Raw genomic sequence first — 21880 nt, 5'->3', positions numbered from 1 at the left:
TGATGGAAATATGTCACTCAGCGGACCAATCACAGGGCTTGCAGCCCATGGCTGTTTTCCACCTACTACCTATTACATATGAATGTAGTAAACAGAAGGTACTGCGTACTGCCTTCTGCTTTTGAATGTAAAATGTAGCCTGAATGTCTGAGGAGGTGCACGTCACCTAGTGAAATGTCAGGTCATTCTTACCAGATACAGGATTTAAGCTGCTCAACAGTTCAGGGTATCTTTTGTTATATCTTTAATTTCATGATGGGGAGGATTTTTTTTTTCGATGGATGACATGTTGGGAATGCCTATAGGCCCTGTAATCCTCAACTATGGCTCCATGCTGTGGCAATGAGTGCAAAATGTAGTTTGGTGTTGTCTTGCTGAAATCCATATGTTCTTGCTCGAAGTGATGGCAGCACACGTGGTGCTCCACAACCTGTACATGTTCTTCAGCACTAAGGGTACCCTCTCCCAGATGTGTCGGCTGCACATGCCACAGAAAATACCATCCATACCATCAGAGATGCCAGCTTTTGAACTGTGAGGTGACAACAAGCAGGTCTGACAACATGCCTTTTCATGTCACCATGGCTTAGAGGTGGGAGACATCTTCACAATTTTGAGACTGGTCACACGATGTCAACCTTGGGATGACCCTTAGACCCAGGTCTTCCTTAGTGTTGACCAACCTGCAGTGACTTGCAAACCAAGAAGCAAGAACTAGGTGGGGTCACTACTGTGTATCACGACTGCTTCAGCAGTTTAACTATTCTGTGTGCTACGAGAAGAGCCTGTTTCTGGGCTTAGCCGCATTACATCCCAACAAATAAGTTGTTTATCTCATTGAATAGTACCACCTGTTCAAGACAAGGTGGTTTTCTTTTCTCCTGGTTCTTGGTGTCAAAGTAATTTAAAGTTAGATAAAATGCTTGAAATTTAAAGCCAGGCTCTGCTGCTGGGGTGTGATTGTTTCCCTGCTGGGCGACACGTGGGTTTAAAAAACCCTGAGTGAATTCCAGACTCACTCTCACAGCCTGAGAAAACAATCCTGTCGGCTGCTGGACCGTCACTCTCTCCTCCTCTCTGTCTCTGTGTGGGACGGCCGGTCACAAAGGACAGCTGGCCGGCTGAGCCTGGATGTGTTTCTGTGCATGTGGAGGTATCTGGGGTTTGAGTGTGTGTGATCCTAAGGGGTCAGAGGTCAGGCTGTAGTTCACAGGGAGCTATGTGGTTCCCTTCCCAACAGGAAAGAAGGGCACTGTCCATATGCTGTCTTCACTCACACACGTACAGATTCACACGCTTACACATCATACACACAGGTGCAAAGTATACACGAGAGTGGCACACAGACATTATATATATGATATTAAGCTCTTTAGATCATGATAGGCCGATTTATGAAAATCTTTTATGAGTAGATACATTTGGATAGATGTGCATTGTGTGTACATGTTTACACTACGTTTACTTTTGTAAAGATGTAAATAATATATGTACAGTGTTGGGGAAATTAGTGTTTGCTTGTTACACGTTAGTCCTGGAAAAAGTAGTCCCTTACTTTACTTAGTTACCCTCTATGGAAATAAACTTTTTATGTTACTGGTGATTTTTTCGATACTTTTATGGTGCTTGACTTTGGGCAGAACCACATCTCATTTCCTAAATGTGTACAAGCTGAAATAGAGTTCTATTATGGAGCACATAACAGGTAATTCTCTTGTGCTCTTATTATGAAAAATGCCACAGAGCACTTGACAAAAAAAAACAATAATGCCGTGATGACTGCTCTCTGTATGCTATTGGGAGAACCAGCCTCAGTAAAAGCCCCCGACTATTGCGCATGTTTGCAGCTGAGGCAGTGTTGCTGTCAAATCAGTCCCTAGAAAAAGTAATGTGCCCAACTGAAAAAGGAACAATGTTCCGTTAACATATTTTCAGTAGTAACACGTTACACTACTTTTTACCCAAAAAAGTAGTTACATTACTGTAACGGCTGTAACTCGTTACACCCAAAACTGTATATGTAAACAAAGATAGTTGTTAGTAGTAATGTTCAACTGGTGTGCAAATATTCCCCCCTGTATGAGGCAACTGCACTTTTATCATTTTGTTTGTCAGAGGAAGACCAACCTCAAGGTAACAAAGTTTTTAAAAATGTGCCTAATATTGACTGAAGATTAATGAAACACCCTTCCAAGCCCAGTACGCCAACAGTAAGGAACTCTGGAATATAGGTCAATACCTCACAAAAACGCTGCAGGCACTGGTTTCAGGTCCTGTTTCTGTTTCTTTGTGAGGATTTATAAATATTTGGTCAGTAGTGAATCAGCACTGAGTGCTTGTGTCACAGGCTTCACTTAATTTACCTGGTTAGCTGTAAAAAAAAATACAGTTTATGTCCTCTTCTCATTATATTCTTCTCCTTAAGGTTTGTGCTGCTGTAATCTCTCTAGATTTTATGTTTTTATTTGTATACACACTGAGTCTCAGTGACAGATCTGTTCAAGACAGAAGTGCTAAGTTTGAGACACTGCTGTGAAATAAAAACACTTTCTACCTCATCCTACCGTCCGTATTTTATCCTTCTCCTCTTTAAATACAGATACTTGCTCTATAAACACACTCACTGACCCACTCTCGGGCTGATAAGATACTTCTGTTTCCTCCAGTGAGCTTGGTTTCTCTCTTTGACTGTAGGGACCAGCATAGGCGCAGTTTGCACCATCAGTGGACAGCTGCAAACAGCTGTGCCCTCAGTGTTTGACAACATCTTTTAAAATCTTTAGAGGAATATAACACACACACACACACACACACACACACACACACACACACACACACACACACACACACACACACACACACACACACACACACACACACACACACACACACACACACACACACACACAGGGCAGAGTTGAACATTTATTGTGCCTTTACACACCAAGAGTAAAACAGGAGACAGCTGTGTTCACACGCAAACACCTTGTACCTAACACAGAGGAGGCTCTGGACTCATGACAAGATGGTTAGAGATTTTTGAGCTGAAGGGACAAAATTCCTGGATGAAGTTAGGACAGTGAGACTGACTGCTGTGACAGAAATATCCGGGTTGTAACAGTAATCTACAGGTTATAAACTGCAGAGAAACAGCTGCTACTCAACTGCCAGCATAAAGAAATCTTGTAGACACTAGCTTTAAAGTAGTCAGTTATTACTCAAAGTCGGGTTTCAGCGAAGACTCCTTCTTTATAGGGGTGCAAGGATCACAATTTTCTGACCTATCACCGATCTTTAAGAAGCCTGACCTGCCGATACTGATCTTTATTTCTTATAACCAACAGCATCTACCTTCAATGTTCCAATCTTATTTCATTGAAAATCATTGAACAATACATATGAAACAATAAAATCTTTATGTTCTAACTTTAACAATAAAGTGTCCCGAGTTTTAGGTCTCAGAGCAAAAAGCAACAACCGCTGGCTGTCAGACCATCCCGGGGGTATATAAGATCAGTTTCATATGTAAGGATGGGCCGATCACTGATCACCAATCCCCCAAAGTTAAGGAAATAAGCACTGATTAATCGACTGACTGATGGGTTGGGGCATGTCTACTTCTTTACCAACTGTTTATGATGGTTCATACACAAATATGATCATCCACTCATCATCAAATCACAATACATTTAAAATAATGAATGAGATTTATAGACACAGAGGTAGATTTTAGGGGGGGGGGTGACTTTAAGCCATTATGGCAACTAATTTAATAAATCTTATAAAACATATTCCACCTGATTTTAATGTACATTGCAGCTGTGCTGCTCTGCTACATATGGTACTAACTCAGTGAAGTCAGTCTACAGTGTAGTAAGTGCATTCCTCTCGCATAAATACACAATGACATATCATTCATTTTCTGCATGGTGACACATTCTTCTAAAAAAATAAATGGGTAAAACAAACGTTGATCCATTAACGCACTCCACTAATTAGATGACAAGGCATTTGGCTAACTTACCTGCTAAAAGAAAACTGCAGAATTGTAGAATTATCTGACTGTTAAAGTGCATCTGTAATCTGTAGCATAGCATTACTTCTGGGGTTCATCTATTTATCTGAAATTTTCTCAAATAATATGTAAAACAGCCATGCTCGATAATCTAATTGATCAGTGTCTTAGTGTGAAGCTTTTTTTAATGGCCTGCCAAAAATTCTTCTTGTGTTTTTAAGCATGAGGACTGTTTCAAGACTTTGTGTGAAGATGACTTGGTTTTACGAACAGTGTACAGTTTCTGAATAAATTCTTTTAATTCCATCAAACCAAAGAGGAAACAAGAGAGTGTGGTATTTTCTCTAAAACACTGATTTTGATGCTTTATCCTCTTATTTTACTTAAACATCAAGAAATTAATTCAATGAACCTGGTACTATAGTAGCAAATGCTGTGAGAGAGATGTCAGACCCTTTACCTGTCATTTAAAAGCCTCTCAGATCATCTTTTCTGTTAAGGAGACACAGGCACACAAACAGAAACAATGACCAGTCCTCACACCTCCCCAGCTGGAGAGAAAGTTTCTCAAGTCACAACAGGCAGGTGGGGCACAAACACACAAACACACTGTCCAAGAATGCTAAAACAAATGTTTTCTGTTTACACTGGACTGCTTGCTGTTGTTTATGTACTTTCAGTTGCAATTGTTGTCTTAGGGGTTGTAAATCTTACAATCACAGCTTCTGGCTGCACCTCAATAAAATTAAGAGAAAAAAAAAATTGAAAGTTTTATGTTTTGGATAATGCTCAATCACCTGAATCGTGTGATCGTCACAGGGGCTGTGTATGTCATAACTGACTGGGAACAGCAGAACATAATATACATGTCTGTACAGACACTTACGCCCCCTAATGGTCTTGGGTTTGAAGCTATGAAAGCCTGAGGAAAAAGTGACTTACAGGAGGGCAGACAGAGATACCAGTTAATACATTTTTACGTTAAAAGATAATGATGTAATGAAAAAACCTTTCATAAATTAACTTTAGTAATGCTAACTTTTATACATTTAACTCACCCCTTTAATCTAAAAAAATTAATCAATGCAGGAAATCCAAAGGTATCAAGACTAAACCAACTGCATGCAGTGAAACCATAATAAATGTGTACATCTGTGATAATGCAGGCTGTGTTTAATGATTACTAAAACAGTGATAGTTCTTAGTTAGCCGGTGGTGTCTTTTCTATTAAGTTCAGGTTTAAGTTTTCTGTTTGTTTGCAATTTAAGGGAAGAAAAAGGAATGGGAGTGAGGCAGAAAATTTTCTGTAGATAAGTATTCTTTGCTGATCAAAACAAACCAGCTCAAATACTTTTATTTATCAGCAGGTTAAAGCTATGAGATGGTGTTTTACAATAAAACACCACACTCATTTTAGACAATGTTAGTTATCAAACTATACTTGTTAATTTCAGGTGTATTATTGTAATAGATTTTTCAATTTGTTACATAACATGTTAAATAATGAAAGCTTTTAGCAAGTTTTTTTGTGATAGTCAAATTTCTACTATATTGTCCACCTCAATTTTATGAGATTAACAACAAATTTCATCACCCTACGATCTTTATCACAACACTGTAGAGAAGTGAATATTTTTTAGAAAGAATTTAAGCAAAGCTATTTATTAAAAAAGCATGATGTACCTTAGGGGGCATGTTTTGGCCTACCCATCACATGCACAGTGGATGGATTGGACAGGGGGATTGCTGTTAGCGGGCAGAGAGCGCCCTCTGCTGGGACCCAGTGCATTTCTAAAAAATGAGGCTTTTACAATGGAACATAATATCGTCAGGTTCTCAAAACTCTGAGGAAAAAAAATTAAACAACCACCAGCACAGTATATAAAGTGTGAATAAGATCAGATGTTTGATTATCTGATAGTTGGACTCTTTAAGACTGAGTATGAGATGAGAAAAAAGACAGAGAGAGAAACAGACACAGAAATTCAAACATCTACATTTTTATTAACATTTCACGGTGTACGGCAGGTCTAGTGGGGACTGATATTTCTGGTAAGTTTGACATGTATAAAAAGATTTTTTTGGCTACATTACGATAGTCTGTGTATTTTTTTAGTTATTTTTCCACAGTTGTTTTCATAGCTAACACTAGCCAAAGGTTATAACCCATCTCAACAGAAGCGGCTGGAAGTTCTAAACAGAAGCTCTGATGTAGTATAAGTTTTCTGTGTTTTTTATATAAATTATATATGAAGCTTTAATTCAATGTGATTTATTATCAACAAAATACAAAAGTTGGACCGACAAAAGACCAAATATTCAGTGGTTTGAAATACCTTTCTGTTGTTCAATGGCAACCACCATCTTCTGATTCCTCTTATCTCATCCAGACAGATTTAAAACAGGCCCACTACAAAACGTTTGTAGTAATATTGTTTGTAAGTTCTTCAGAAACCAGAGTTGAACCAGAGCTGAATTGAAACCAGAGCTCAATTCAGTGAGGTGTCTTGTGACAGACTTCCCTGACAGCCACTTGAAGTCTCTTTACAGACTCCATCACCATCCGGAAACTTTCCAGGAAGCTGCCATTACCTTCCTTCACCCAGGCCGCCTGGAGCTCTCGGACCCATGTCAGGACCCCATCCAGCTGCTCCTGCACCTCCCTCTGCTCCTCCAGCTCAGCCATCAGGGCCTGTCTGGCACAGACCTCTGCCTCGTAGGCGCTCTGGAGGTCGGCTATGGATGACTCCAGCCTCAGCACGTCCTGTATGAAGCAGAACCACAGTCAAATCACAAGCAGAAGAAGAGTTCATGTCATGTCGATAGCCATAAAAAGACATTTCTCGTTTTCCTAAATAAAAAAAGTATAAAACCAGAATCAAATCAATCAAGCATCAAAAACTGGATTTATTTACAATCCATCTCGGTTTGCACTGTCAAACTAATGTGCAAAAAGAAGTTTAATATCTTACATTTTCAAGGTTAGGCCATACAAAATATTAAATCCACACATGACTAGCTGCACATATTGGAAGTATCTTTCTGGTATTGGATGGTATTTGTTATGGGCTAATCTGAGGAGTCAGGTATTGATTACAGAGTTAGAAATGAAGATATATCAGAAATGCTGACTTGAGACCATGGGACTGAGTGCTGTAAAAATAAAATTAGAAGGGATCTTATGAATCTGGATACATTTTTAGAATGTCAATATGCATTATGCATTTAAATCAGCTGATGGTGTGTTGTTGCCCTTATCTAATCACAGTGAAGTTTTGCCAACAGTAGATGTTTGAGCCATACCCCATAATACTCTTTTAGTTGATTGTAATTGTATTTTATTTAAAACCAAAAAGTATCTTTTTTGTTGCCTAGATTTGAACTAGAGGGGACTATAGAGGGGGGTAATGAAGATGCACTCGTCAGTGCTCCCTGGTGGACTATGAAACCATTGCAGCCTATGTTTGTAAATGAACATGTCAGGGGCTGTGAAACTTATCTGCCACTTCAAAGGTTGATATATAAAAACATGAAACATAAAAAAATAGAGAAGCATCTAAGAAGATTCAAAAAAAAATTTGAATGCATGTCATGACAATGTATTAAACCATTTACAAATTTGGGAAAAAAAAGTAAGAGTTGCAGTGTCTAAATTATCTTCAGTTTGACAGAATAGAATAGAAAGAATATTATTTCATTGATCCCCATGAGGGAAATTTGTTTGCCACAGCAACTCAGAAAAAGTGCAAGAAATGCACTAATAACAAAAAATAGAATTATAGTAGGAATATGAAATTAGAAATGTAAACGAACATAGAAAAGTAGAACAATATTACTACTTACAAAAGAACAAGATAAGAACAAAAAATTACACAAGTATGTATTGGGCTGATGGACCCATGTTGTACTGTCTGTACATTTACTGAAATTAATTAATATGAATATAACTTTAAAAATATGAATACATGTTAAGTTGCAAAACATGCCTTGGTTTGAAATCTAATAGAATTATCATGTAGTATGGACAGTCTGAAAAATACTTTAATTTAGACTTCAAGTGGTTCAACAGTTGCTTGTCAATTCTCAGAGCACTGTCATGGCCCTGTTGTACCCACCTGTATATGCTGTGGGTAGGTCTTGTGGGACTGGTCCTCGGGCAGCAGGACATTTGGTGGCACAGAGAAGCAGCGGTCGAGCAGCAGAGCCTCCATCCGCACCGACAGCTGCTTGAACCGTTCATCGAGGAACTGCTGCAGTTTTCGGCTACACTCCCTAGCCCGGTACCGGAGCTGCTCCTCTGACCCATCCGACCCGCCTTTGCTAATCTGTCTGACACACACCTTTTCCACGACGGGTAAAATGTCATAGAGGCAGTCCTGGAAAGCGCTGTAGACCCGTAACATACAGGTCTGTGGAGTGAAGCCGAAGAACTGCGTCTCGTACAATTTTAAAGTCGAGGGTGATAAGTTTTCTGATTCTTTGGGGACTTCTCCGTGAGGATCTATCTCCATCTTTTCCTGGGTTTCCCGCGCCATGTTCAACTGTTTGCGTCACGTTTGGTCGCTCGTTGTCTTGATTTGTCAAACCAATAATGACACGGCGCTTCAGTTCAGCGCCCCCAACTGGCAGGGAGTGTGACTACGTCTGTAACTAACGTCATAAAACTATGGTTAAAACATTTTTAATCAATCGTTTTGATAGACAAAATCCGAACACTTTTATTGGTAGGCTTTAGTAGAAAGGAAGTACAGGGCATTATCAAAACAAGATTAAGGTAAAGGAGGCAAAAAAAAAATTGGAAGGAAAAGAAAATGACAATGGTTTTAGGATTCAAAGAAAAGTTGGTAAATATGGAGACTTAAGATTAAAAAGGAAAATAAAACTGCAATAATTTGATTCATCTTTGGAAATACAGTTCATTATACACAATAGCCAAACACAAATCATTTTTGGCAAAAGGAGACTTACTTATGTAAGTACTTGCTTTAAGTAAGTTTAAGATCAAGACAACACAACATTCATTCCATCCTCTTTTATCATACAAGATGGGTTTCAATATAGATTAAGGTCATGTTTTGAGTTAATGTATAAAACATTGTCTCGCCAATCAATACTGTTGTAAAAAAATAAAAAATAAATAAATACATTTGTTTGACTCAGTCACAAGTCCTTAAATATTTCCTCAGATATTTGCTTTGGAGTTGATGTATGCTGAATGACATAGCTAGGAAAAGTATATATTAACATTGAATCCTTTGTCATATTTGTGGTTCAGTGCCAAAAAGCATAATGACGAGGTCTGTTGAAAAGTGAAGTACTTTTATATTAAAAATAATAATAATCCAAATCTTTTGTTGTATTCTGCTATCATGAATCTTTTTTAATTTGATAATAACCTGGTTTAAAGTTTTTGCTTACTTTAAGAAAATCGTTCAATAAAACTATATAAATACAATATTATTTGTCTGGTCCTTCTCACTACCCAACGAAAAGGAGCAGAGTTAACGCGTGACGTACATAGTGACCACGCCCCCTCATTGGAAGGAAAGGGACATGCGCGCGCCTTCACTTCCTTCACGGCTCGTGCTTCTTTTTAGTCTGTGTTGATAGCGGCTTTGCTTCCACACGTGCACTCTTTTCCTATGTGAATCTCCCTCCTTGGGTTCGTTTGTAAGCTCATCCTGCTCTGCCAGAAAAGGTAAATGTACAAGTGTGTTGACTGTTTGGTCGTTTTACAACTGCGCAGCCGCTTTCATGGCGGGGCAGAGGTTAGGGCTGAAGTTTAGCCGGCTGTTAGCATGCTGCTGTTAGCTCGCTGATGCGTCTACTTTTTGTTGTGTTGCTGCTAACGTCGGCTAGCTAGCAACTATAACAAGTCGGACTGTTCATTGCAGTTTAAAGAGTGACTGATACACTTGGTCATACATTTGTGTTGTTTTTGTAAACCTGGGATGATCCGCGTCATTTGTGTTCTCCTCTCTCCAGGTGTTAAGCCATAGAAACCGACAACCATGGGGGCTTATCTGTCGCAACCTAACACGACCAAGACCTCGTCCGATGGCGGCAACACCAGAATGAGCTACGGTTTCTCTGCCATGCAGGGCTGGCGCGTCTCCATGGAGGTGAGGCAGAAAATGTATGATGGGATCAAAGACAAGATGCCGCTCTTTCCGTGAACACATCACAGACAAAATGTACTTTGTGTTTCAAATGGCGGGAGGAGAGCGTCTGACCTCTCTTTGAAAATTTCCGAGCTGGGTAATTTCATCCAGAGTACACTTTAAGTCTGTCAGAATGAACAATGTATTCCTATAGCGACAATGTAGCTTAGCATCCTGAGTTACATTATTTTCCGTCTTTGACACCTTGTATGAGCACTGAGTGTTAAAAGCTGTAGTATGAACACTGCAGACGTGTGTCTCTTCACTATTGAACAGAGGTTCCAACATGGTGCATACAGCTGACTAACGTCATAGTTTTGAGTGGAGATTGTTTCCTTTTCAAGTTGTGTTTTAAACTGATAAGGAACAAGACTGCTACGAGTTGTACTACTCCATCAAGTGTGAAACTGTCTGCAAAGCAGTACTCAATACTGTGGTTGCTTTTTCACAGGATGCTCACAACTGTATCCCAGAGTTTGACGAGGAGACGGCCATGTTTTCTGTATATGATGGACATGGAGGTAACTCATACTGTACTTGTGTAGTCTGCTGGTTGTCAAATTTCAGAATACATCGAGACAGTTACAGCAACGACTGTTAGCTATCATCAAATGTAGTATTGCTTTTTTTTAACTCACTATGAAGAATATTTTATTGTATTTGCACAGACATGCTGTCGTTTATAATTATGAGCCATCAGCGATATAGGCTGTCTTTTTTTTCCATTTAAGCTCACACCACACCTTTGTTTGTGTAGCGTCCTGTGTTTCTCCTCTTTTATTGCTTTACACACCCCTTACCTGAGATTGTATCTTACCTCTCAATTCATTTAGGAGAAGAGGTGGCTCTGTACTGTTCAAAGTACCTACCTGAGATCATCAAGGAGCAGAAGACCTACAAAGATGGCAAACTGCAAAAGGTGAGAAGCAATAGAAACAAGATTTGGCTGAAGTTTGTCAAACCAGAGATGTTCATGATCCATAGGTGTATGGCTGGACTTTGGTTAAAAATTCTGGTTGGACTAGCACAGCACAATTTGCCAAATTTGTGCTGTAGAATGAAGCCCAGAGTCAAAAGTTTATGACAACAACAAATTCAAAAACAAACATGGCAGCTGTGGAAGAGTTTTGCTAATGTACCTCTAACATAAAAGACAAAAACCGAGGCAGCGTTTGGTAAGGCCTTGCCTACATCCCAAAAGTTCTGCCATTGTTATTTCTTCTTCTTCTTCTTCTTTCTCATCTTCTTCTTCTCCTCCTTCTTCTTCTTCTTCTTCTTCTTCTCCTTCTTCTTCTTCTTCTTCTTCTTCTCCTTCTTCTTCTTCTTCTTCTTCTTCTTCTTCTTCTTCACTAAAGCTACATATCAGATAGTAAGAGCAACACTGCCCCCACGGTTTCCAATGGTACAGCTGTGTTTGGGCCGTATCCATTAGCTTTTCTGGAAACGTGCAGAAATACGGACAAAATGAAAGCAGAGCACAGACAGAAGGTTCTGTGTATCAGGATCCGTAATTATCGTTGAGCATAAATGGGCCTTTAGCCCGATGTGCTAAAATAGCCTCCAGTTTTGATTTGGTGCACTGATCAGGCCTTTGCTTGTCACCATCATGGCAGCCACTCTGTGCTCTGCATGTTGCATAGTTGTGTGAAATGAACATGCTGTATTATGAGAGTCCCTTTTCCACTGTTCCACTGCAGATAAAACAACTCTGGACAGACTTACAGTATGAATAACATCATCATTATTATTTAGCCTGGTTTGTACATATTTGATGATAAACCTTTGTGCTCATTGTTTCCAGGCTCTCGAGGATGCCTTCTTGGCCATCGACAAAAGAATCACCACAGAGGACGTCATCAAAGAGCTGGTCCAGATTGCAGGACGCCCAACCGAGGAGCCGCCTGTTGAAAAGGTGGCAGAGGAGGATGACTGTGAGTTTGCAAAAAATGATACAATACTCGTATTTCCTTTTCTGGAACAGATACGAGTTGTTTGAAGCACGTGACAAAGATTCATTGGAAGGTGACAGAGCATTGACATTCAAGCAGTATAATGCATCAGACAAGGTTAAAGTAATTATGACTGCACGAAGCCTGACTAATAAACACACAGGGTTGAAAACTATGTAGTACTGCAGATACCGTATATTCTGAAGTGCATGTGTGAACTGCTCATAGACTGTCAACAGTGATGTAAGGTGATATTCATAACTTGATTATTGTGTTTCAGTGGAGAATGAGGAGGCAGCCCTGCTCCATGAGGAGGCCACTATGACCATAGAGGAGCTGCTGGTCCGCTACGGTCAGAACCTCAACGCTGTCAAACACGCAAGTCTCATCAGGTAGCTAAACAAAACTTTTATCAATCAATATCACATTGTCCTGCATTTTTCTGCAATGACTTGTCAATCAGTTTGAATTCAACTGAGTTGGATCTGTAAACCATTTTAAAACAACTTCAATTTCTTTCCCCTTTTTTTTTTTGAGAAAAAAACACTCATTTTGTCATTGTTTTGTTCCTAGTGCGGCTGCTAAGAAGGCTGCCAGCTCCCAAGCTGAAAGCTCTGAAGACAAAGAGCACGGTGATAAAGCTCAGAAGAAAGACGGGTTGAATGGAGAGGTGGAGGAGGGGACTAATGGAAAGGGGAAGGAAGGCGAAGGAGCAGCATGTGGGTCCAAGCTGAGAGCCTGTCGAAGAGCAGGGACAGGTGAAGGCAGCACTGCAGGTGTGTCTCTACTTCAAAGAGACCTGAAAAATATAAATGAGTATACTTTTCAGCTAAGAACTGGCTTCCTTTAAAGTACACTAAATGAAACTCCTAGCTTATATCAAGTTTATCTGTTTGCTACTGCTTCTTTTTCTACTTGATTTCTTCAAATTAATACTTTAATCCCTGTTTTTCCTCCTCAGCAGGGTCCTGTGGAGGGTCAGGAAGCTCAAACGGAGAAGAAAAAGCAGGCAAGGGAGAGGTAGATGCAGGTCCTTCGTGCTCCTCTTTGTCCTCAAAGGCTGCCAGTGACTCCAAGTCCAGGTTCTTTGATGATAGCGAGGAGTCTGAGGAGGGAGAAGAGGAGGAGGGCAGTGATGAAGAAGAAGACGGCAGTGAGGAGGAGGAGGGGGACAGCAGCGAGATGGAAGAGGAAGAAGATACAGAGGAGGGAGAGGAAGACTCTGAAGATGAAGAAGAGGAAGAGGAAATGTGTCTACCTGGAATGGATGGCAAAGAAGAGGTGTGTGGGCAGAGGTGTCTGAGTTAATGTGTGTGACAGAGGCAGGCAGTGCACAAACAGTATTCATTCTGTAGATGGAAGCATCAATGATGTACGAGAAACCCAGTAAGAGTTTAGTGCAGAGGGCTGGAACTGAGCCAACATTTACATCAGATGATTTCATTATTTTGCTCCAATGTTAAATTAACCTGTGCAATAATGCATCAGAGAAAGGCCCAAAACAGCAGTGTGGTATTTCTTAGTGTGAATGATGAATCTTTTGCTTCTGGTTGGTTGGGGAAAGAAGTCCAGAGGTTTTGACCGTGTCTCATTTTCTGGCTGCAGCCTGGCTCAGACAGCGGCACCACAGCCGTCGTGGCACTCATCAGAGGAAAACAGCTGATTGTGGCTAATGCTGGAGACTCCCGCTGCGTGGTTTCTGAGCGCGGTATGTCACAATAATTTCGGTATAAATTTACTTTGATGGAAGTGTTAAACTGTAAAAATACATCTGTTAATGAAACACCTTAGACATAGGGTTGGTTATTGCCACTTGTTATCCATTCTGTTTCCGCTAAGCTCATACTTCTGCTTTTGCTGCAGGCAAAGCAGTTGACATGTCATATGACCACAAACCAGAGGACGAGGTAGAATTGGCTCGAATTAAAAACGCTGGAGGGAAGGTGACCATGGACGGGCGGGTCAACGGGGGACTGAACCTCTCCAGAGCTATCGGTATGAACGGCTTTGTGTGCAACTTCTGGAGTAGTTGGTGGTTTTGAAATAACTAAATCTCTGATCAGCTATATGTCTGCACCCTAAGAAGTCACATACAGTATTACACAGATCCAGTTAATTTGATAAAACTATGACTGTACCTTACAGGTGACCACTTCTATAAGAGGAACAAAGCTCTGCCACCAGAGGAGCAAATGATCTCTGCGATGCCAGACGTCAAAGTTTTAACACTTAATGAGGACCACGACTTCATGGTCATTGCCTGCGACGGTATCTGGTAAGTTTGGGTAACAGCCTGTGGTTTGTGCTGAAGTTAATTATTTACCTGGATGTGTGACTAAAGTGTTTAACAGCTGCTCACAAAATGCTGGTTATTAGCTTTTCAACCCAGCTGACCACTGTTCAGGCCCAGTAGTTAGATTTGAGCCTCTGAATGAACAGAACATGATCTACTGGCAGGGAGAGCATGATGATATTCAATGAAAGAAAAAAAAGATGGACATTCACCATGATGATGCACACAAGGTTTCCTCTCAACCAAATTTTCTGATTGGTTTGTTGATGAGGAGTGCTTTCATAATCGTGTTTGTTTGCAGGAATGTGTTAAGCAGTCAGGAAGTGGTGGACTTTATCAGTGAGAGGATCAAACCAGACCAGAGTGGCAAAGTCAGAGCCCTCTCATCCATAGTGGAAGAGGTAAGAGAAGGAGTGATAGAGCACACTTCAGAGATTATTTGAATGTGTAGAAGCAAGTTTCTCTCAACTATTGTTCATCTTTGACCTTACGTGTTCTCCTCCTGCAGCTGCTGGACCACTGTTTGGCCCCCGACACATCTGGAGACGGGACAGGATGCGACAACATGACCTGCATCATCATCTCCCTCCGGCCACATCCCTCACCTGCTCAGTCCGACGACACAAAGAAGAGGAAGCAGCCAGAGCAGACAGAAGAGACTGAGCCAGAGGAAAACGGGAACGACAGCAAAAAGGCTAAAAGTGACTAAATGCAAAGAGAAACTGTAACTGAGAGAGCAGCTGTTCCCCGGCTACCCATGATACACCAGACACATTCTCCTCAACTAAATCCTGACCTCACAAACATCACACCACCCTGAAACAGAAATGACAAACTCTACGAGCTGTAGCTCCTTGAATTGGCTGAAGTAAGATCATCAGCGTAGTTTTTGCCCTCTGTTTATGGTAGATTCTTACTTTAATATCCCCTTCATTAGTTTCTTTGGTTTGCTCTTGTTGGAAAGAAGCTGGACTTGCTGTACCTCTTCAGTGGAGGCAGACTCTGAATAGCACCTCATTTTCAAAGCAAGTGAAGGAAGATGCAGATCGAAGCTGTCTGCAGAGATGAATGTGTATATTTCTAAACATATATGAAGACATCTCACCATCTTTAAGATGTGCAATCTGCTAAAGCTGAACATCTTCACCACGCAACGGTTTCACTTTTTTAATCCATTAAGATTTGAGGATAGCTCTAGTCAAACTGCATACAAAATGTGTTTCTTCATCATGAGACTCACACAATGCTTCATGTCTCAACCCCAAATTACAAAGACATCATTGTGTCCCATCAAAGTGCCATTACCACCATGAATTCCTCTTAAAGGCACCTTTTTAATGACCTCCATTCGGTCAAGCCCAGGCGTTTTTAAAGCTGCTAGAAGAGATGGATTGAGGAGATGTCGGTGTCCTTTGTAGCCCAAATTGAAATTGAAGAAGATGTGAGAATGTGGGTGATGATTCAGTGTTAAATTGAATGTTCACGGTTCCTCTCTAAGTTTGACATGACGCCATCAGTTTGTCTCTTTTGGGTCAGTGTGTGTGAGTCACAGTTTGAACTCCAGCAAGGGGAACTAAAGGATTTGGGTCACTGGTCTTGCTGTTCTTGTTTCCAGTCTTTGTTTTTCCCATTAACACGCATCCACAAGAATATTTTCTCAGTCTTTTATAGTCGCCCTATCCTGCCTTTGATTTCATTCCTGCTTTATGAGTTGTCTTGAAAGAATCGATAATTTTCCAGAGAAAAGATTCCCAGGTTTTGGAGCTAGCTTTGTTTCATATGTAAAATGTGACAAGGATCAAGAGAGTGAGGTGTTGCCAAAGACCTGGACTGACCCCCCTCGTACAGCTCATGTCCTGGACTTTTACTCTCCTTGTCTGTCCTGCTTTTTCCCCCTCATAACACCTTTTTAAGATCACCTATAGGACATGTGTTTTAAGTATAAAGAGAAAAAGTAATTCCACTCAAAAAATTATTTTTCCATTTCTGATGAAACCATTTTTTGCAGTTTTTATAAAGATATTTGTGAGCACACCCTGAAAACGCCCTGAGGTTGGACAGTTGAGAGGCTGCACAAGGTTATTTTCGAGTGGAACTACGATTTGACTTTCAGAGCACCAAGACAGTGTATCTGTGTAGGAGATTTGTTTTCTTGAACTACAGAAGCTTCATTTAAACCACATTGTATGACTGTAAGTTTGTTTCTAGTGTTCTATTTTGTCACCATGCCCTTTTTTCTGTACATAGTTTTTTCAATACTTGTAATTTGAAGAAAAAGAAAAGGCTTTTTCTTTGTAATTGTGAGTCAATGTGACATTTTGGTGCATACTCTTTTGACACCAGTATGTAAGTACATACAAATACATTTTTTTAAATAATGAGACCGATGTATTTTTGTCTCTTTCTTTATCACCATTTCACCCATATCCTTTTGTTGACATTCACTTTAGACTGGGGGTCATTTGCAGAAATTGGACTGAAAATTGATTTATTATTTTGAGGCATCTTCATCTCATCAATAGAACAGGTGTGGAGACAGGGAGTGTGAGGAGCAGATAATGAGAGGACATGTCGGGAATCAAACCAGCCGCTGGGATGAAGACTCACAGTGCATCCAGAAATTATTCATGGTGCTTCACTTTTTCCACATGTTTTGTTACAGCCTCATTCCAAAATTTTTATGAATTCCTGTTTATTCCTCAAAATTTTAGACATGTCATAATGATAACATGAGCAAAGGATTTTTGAAAGTTTTGCAAATTTATTAGGAACAGAGAAATCACATGTACCATAATTAAGCTCAAAATTCAATACAGCTCAGGTACATCCAGTTTCCACTGATCATCCTTGAGATGTTCCTACAGCTTAGTTAGAGTCCATCTGTGCTAAGTTTGGTTGATTGGACATGATTTGGAAAAGCACACCTGTCTATATCAGCCTACAGGTGGCAGTGTTATCTGAGCACAAACCAAAAAACGAAGGAACTGTCTGTAGACCTCTGAGACAGGACTGTCTCGAGGTACTACTCTGAGGAAGGACTCTCCCTGGAGATGGCTGCCTTTCTAAACTGAGCAATCAGGGGAGAAAGGCTTTGGTCAGGGAGGGGACCAACAACCTGATGGTCACTCTATCAGAGCTCTGGTTGTTCTCTGAGGAGAGAGGAGAACTCTCCAGAAGGACAACATCTGTGCAGCAATCTGCTAATCAGTCCTGTATGGCAGAGTGGTCAGACAGAAGCCACTCCTTTGTAAAAGGCATGTCGCAGCCTGCCTCAAGTTTACCAAAAGGCACCTTAAGGACTCTCAGACCATGAGAAAAAATATTCTCAGGTCTGATGAGACAAAGATTGAACTTTCTGGTGTGAAAGCCAGGCTTCATGTTTGGAGGGAACCAAGCACCACTCGTCACCTGGCCAATACCATCCTTACAGTGAAGCATGGTGGTGGCAGCGTCATGCTGTGGGGATGTTTTTCAGCGGCAGGAATTGGGAGACTAGTCAGGATTGAGGGAAAGATGAATGAAGCAATGTACAGAAACATCTTGAAAACCTGCTCCAAAGTGCTTTTGAACTTGGACTGGGTCTACAGTGCATCTTTCGGCAGGATAACGACCCTTCGCATACAGCCAGGGTATCTACAGAGTGTCTTCAGGAGAACTCTGTTAATGTCCTTGAGTGGCCCGATTGAACATCTCTGGAGAGGCTTAAAAATGGCTGCGCAACGACGCTCCCCATCCATCCTGATGGAGCTTAAGAGATGCTACAAGAACAAATGGGCCAAACTGTCCAAAGATATGTGCATCATATTTAAAAAGACTTAAGGCTGTAATTGCTGCCAGAGGTACATCAACAAAGTACCGAACAAAGGCTTTGAATACTTTTGTACACGTGACATCTCGGGGGTTTTTATTCCCTGTAAATAAGAAAAATATGCACTGTACCATCATGATCTTACTCTCTTAAATAGTACAGTGGCCCTTAAAGTTCAGCACAAAGCTATGATCATGTTTGGGGGCCACTAAATAAAGTCCTGTTGGAGAATGTTTCAACTTTATACCCATGGCACTTTGCAGGATTAAGCAAGTTTAAACTTCCCTTTGAATAGGCAGAAACTCTACACAGAACCAGACCCATGTTATGCAACCATCTGCTGGGTCTGTGTTGGTGTTTAAAAGGGGGATAGAGACAAATTTCTGAGAATTGTCCAAACGAGAAACAAAAAAATTAGTTGAAACTGTGTGTCCGTTTCTGTTCCTGTAGGTGGCAGCAGAGACATTCAGCTCAGCTCTGCTGTAGGAGGAGACGGTTTTTGATCTTGAAGTCAGAGGAGGTGATCACATCTATACAGGAATAAGAGTCTGAAGTGTTTTACTTCAAATAGTAAAGCTTCTGATTTTCCTGACCCCTATTATTATTTTACTCCTGTACAATAACACATATGATGTTTGGACATTTCAATGTTGCTCACCTTATATACAAAAAAGAAATTCTGAGGACTGACCCACATCCCCTCCCCTGAAGACACTGTGGGTTAATGTTACATTTTAAACTTCCTCCAAAGCAACAGAGGACAGAGTTTATTTCCCAGCAGCCTCAGGACCTCTCTGTCCTGCCCTGTCATTGGCTGCTGCTCCAGAGTCCGAGTGGTTGCTCCACTCCCTGAGGATCACTGTTACTGCAGGAACAATAGAAAGCAAGAGAGGAAACACACCCTGTCCTTGGAATCTAAAAATGTCATCTCACACACACATGCACACCAGAATACACACATTTTGTCCTGTCTGCAGCAGGAAGGATGTTGTTTTCTTCTTGTCTGCAGATTAACAGTTTCAGTCTGTGTGTGTGTGTGTGTGTGTGTGTGTGTGTGTGTGTGTGTGTGTGTGTGTGTGTGTGTGTGTGTGTGTGTGTGTGTGTGTGTGTGTGTGTGTGTGTGTGTGTGTGTGTGTGGAGAGAGAGAGAGAGAGCGTGCTGGCTTTGCTGGTCTGGATGTTTGTCCTTGTGCTAAAAAAGGACAAAAACAGGCCAAAAACAGTTGGATCTGTGTGAAGCCAGCTGTGCCATCCTTGGTTGTTGCTAAATGCCTTCCAAAATTAAAAACTTTTTACAATTGCTTATTTTAGCCATTATTTAGAAGTTATGAAAAAAAATAGGGGTTAAATTTTATATTATCCATTTTTCTTTGTTGCCAAAAGACCCAGGTGGCGACCAAGCCAGAGGACAATGTATCAGTGGCGGCAATTTTCTGTCCATCAGTTACTCTTTCTTTTTTTGTTGCTTTGGTCTGTTTGTATTTCTACAGCAGGGGGTCGCTGGTGTCTGGCAAAGCTGTTACGGGAGTCAGGAGCTGAAAAAGTTAAGAAACCTCTGATGTATTAATAAATAACGTTCAACAAGTGAGAAAGAAGAAAAAGAGAAGAGTAAAGTAAAGGTGAAGAGAGTATGGAAAACTTTGAACAGAGAAAGGAATGACAGAGTGTAAAATGAAGGTCAACAGATAGGATAAAAAATGGGAAAGGGACGGCAGAAAATGAGTAGAAAGGGTTGGAAGAAGGGAGGGAGGGAGTGAATAGAGGATGGAGAGGAAGAAAGGTGTGCAGAAAGAGTTCAATGGAGGTGTAGAAAAGGGGTAAGAAAGAAAGGAAATAAATAAAGCGAAGAGTTAAAGAGAGCAGATACTGGATGGACTGAGGGCATAGAGAGGTAAAAAAGAGAGAAGAAAGAGAAGGTAGATAGGGGAGATAAAAGGGAGGATAGAGAAACAAGGAAAAAGGGGGAAGGAAAAGGAGGGAATAAAGTTAGTTGAGAAATGGTTTAGACAACAAATAGGGGAAGAGTGAGGACGAAAAAAAATAGTCCATCATTGTCCAGTTCAGCCTGCCTCCACCTCCACAGGGTCCAGGACTGAGCTTCTTCAGTCATGCTCCATCTCTGTCTCCTGGATCCTGTCTGCTCACAGCAGGTGAAGCTCTTCCAATGTGGCGTTGGTGTCTGACGTTAGCTCAGTTAGCCATGTCTGTGAATAGCATGATGCTACTCTGCCCTCTGGTATTCCCTCTGTTGCTGGATTAGTACAGCTAGCTCGTCCATCTTATTGGAGATAGATCTTACGTTCCCAATAACGATGGATGGAAGGACAGGTCCATGTCGTCACTTCTTAACTCACACCTGAGAACCAGCACGTCGTCCGAACCTCCTTCTCTTCACCTTGTGGGAAGACATCAGGCCTTACACCAGTTAGCATTGACATGCTATAGGCTGCTAACAGCTGAGTTCACATGTAAACAATGCAGCCATGGTTACATGTAGGATCTCCAGACAAACACAGGAGAAAAATTAGTAAAAATATCACTGAAGCCACAAAAAAGTTTGGTGTCCATGACCAACAAATGAGCCATACAAAGTAATGATCCAAAATAGGGGTAGAGTTGAGAGAAGGAGTGCAGAACATAGACTAGGATGACAGAAAGTGCAGAGAGAAAGCAGAAAGACTGGAGAAAGTGTAGGAAGAGGGGTACAGAGTGTAGCACAAAGGCAAAGAAGAAACAAAGATAGAAAGATGGAAGGTAGTGTAAAATAACTTGACTGAAGGAGCTTAGACAAACTTTAAGTTCTGTCTTCACCTGAACATGTTGACCAGAGCACTTTAGCATGACTAAGACGAGTAATCCAGACTCCTGCAGTGGAATCATGTGCAGTAACGATGTGAGCTGTCAAACAGCCAATAAAACAAGGTGACAACATGTGTGATGTCTGAAGGTGTCTGAAGGTTAGGAGCACTGGTCACCTGTCCTGACTCCTGCTGACCAAAAACACCCACAGGGATGCGGTGTTAGCGCCACTTTGGACCAAATAATCACAGTTTGGTCCTTGTCACAGTCACTTCCATCCCTACACACACCCTTTTGTGAAATTTGAAATTTGTTTGCTCGCTGCGTACATATCTCACTGACTGGAAGATGCATTTGTGAAGACATGGTATTTTTCACTTTATATGTTATCAGTCATATTTGTGTATATTCCTGGCTGGAGCCTCAATGAAAGCACAAACCTCAATTAAAGCGACTAAAATCCCTCATTTTCCATGTGTATGACACGTTTGCTGTTTCTCAAATACCAAAGCTGCTGTAAGAAGCTGTTCCAGGCTGATTCCTCTCTGCAGAAGCCATAAAAAGGGTCTCAGAAAGGTTTCTGTGGAGCTCAATGGCAGCCTTGTCCAGCTGTGTGTGTGTTGGGGGAGTTTCTTCTGTCTCCAGACTCTTAAAGTTGACTGATGGCTGAGGAGGAGAACCACAGGAGTCCAGCTAGACCTGCTCTGTGTGTGTGTGTGTGTGTGTGTGTGTGTGTGTGTGTGTGTGTGTGTGTGTGTGTGTGTGTGTGTGTGTGTGTGTGTGTGTGTGTGTGTGTGTGTGTGTGTGTGTGTGCGCGCGCGTGTACGAGTCGTCTAGCCAAAGGGTCTTATATAGC

General features: G+C 41.1%; 2 protein-coding genes across 5 annotated transcripts; one reads left to right on the top strand and one right to left on the bottom strand.

Annotated features, from left to right (window-relative positions):
- Positions 1 to 6033: 6033 nt before the first annotated feature.
- Positions 6034 to 8566, bottom strand: mis12 (MIS12 kinetochore complex component). The gene is made up of 2 exons (XM_074666878.1): positions 8131 to 8566; positions 6034 to 6779 (listed from the first exon to the last, which is right to left on the bottom strand). Exons 1-2 carry the CDS (start codon positions 8548 to 8550, stop codon positions 6510 to 6512), a joined length of 690 nt encoding a protein of 229 aa, XP_074522979.1. The 5' UTR covers positions 8551 to 8566; the 3' UTR covers positions 6034 to 6509.
- Positions 8567 to 9558: 992 nt separating this feature from the next.
- Positions 9559 to 16801, top strand: ppm1g (protein phosphatase, Mg2+/Mn2+ dependent, 1G). Of its 4 annotated transcripts, none has more exons than XM_074667089.1 (13): positions 9559 to 9713; positions 10001 to 10137; positions 10628 to 10697; positions 11010 to 11095; positions 11978 to 12107; positions 12406 to 12517; positions 12699 to 12883; positions 13090 to 13406; positions 13731 to 13833; positions 13989 to 14120; positions 14271 to 14400; positions 14720 to 14819; positions 14927 to 16801. In XM_074667089.1, exons 2-13 carry the CDS (start codon positions 10027 to 10029, stop codon positions 15125 to 15127), a joined length of 1677 nt encoding a protein of 558 aa, XP_074523190.1. In that variant the 5' UTR covers positions 9559 to 9713; positions 10001 to 10026; the 3' UTR covers positions 15128 to 16801. The 4 variants fall into 4 exon arrangements, with proteins under 4 accessions (XP_074523190.1, XP_074523189.1, XP_074523188.1 ...); XM_074667088.1 differs by having other exon boundaries at positions 13087 to 13406; XM_074667087.1 differs by having other exon boundaries at positions 12699 to 12901.
- The last annotated feature ends 5079 nt before the right edge of the window (positions 16802 to 21880 follow it).

This window comes from Halichoeres trimaculatus, unplaced genomic scaffold (genome assembly GCF_033239565.1).
Source record: "Halichoeres trimaculatus isolate MK-OKI-2021-1 unplaced genomic scaffold, fHalTri1.1 fHalTri1_scaffold_3, whole genome shotgun sequence".
In the NCBI taxonomy this organism is placed as follows: domain Eukaryota; kingdom Metazoa; phylum Chordata; class Actinopteri; order Labriformes; family Labridae; genus Halichoeres; species Halichoeres trimaculatus.
Note: the sequence above shows the minus strand (reverse complement) of the source record. Positions and strands in the feature narration are given on the sequence as shown.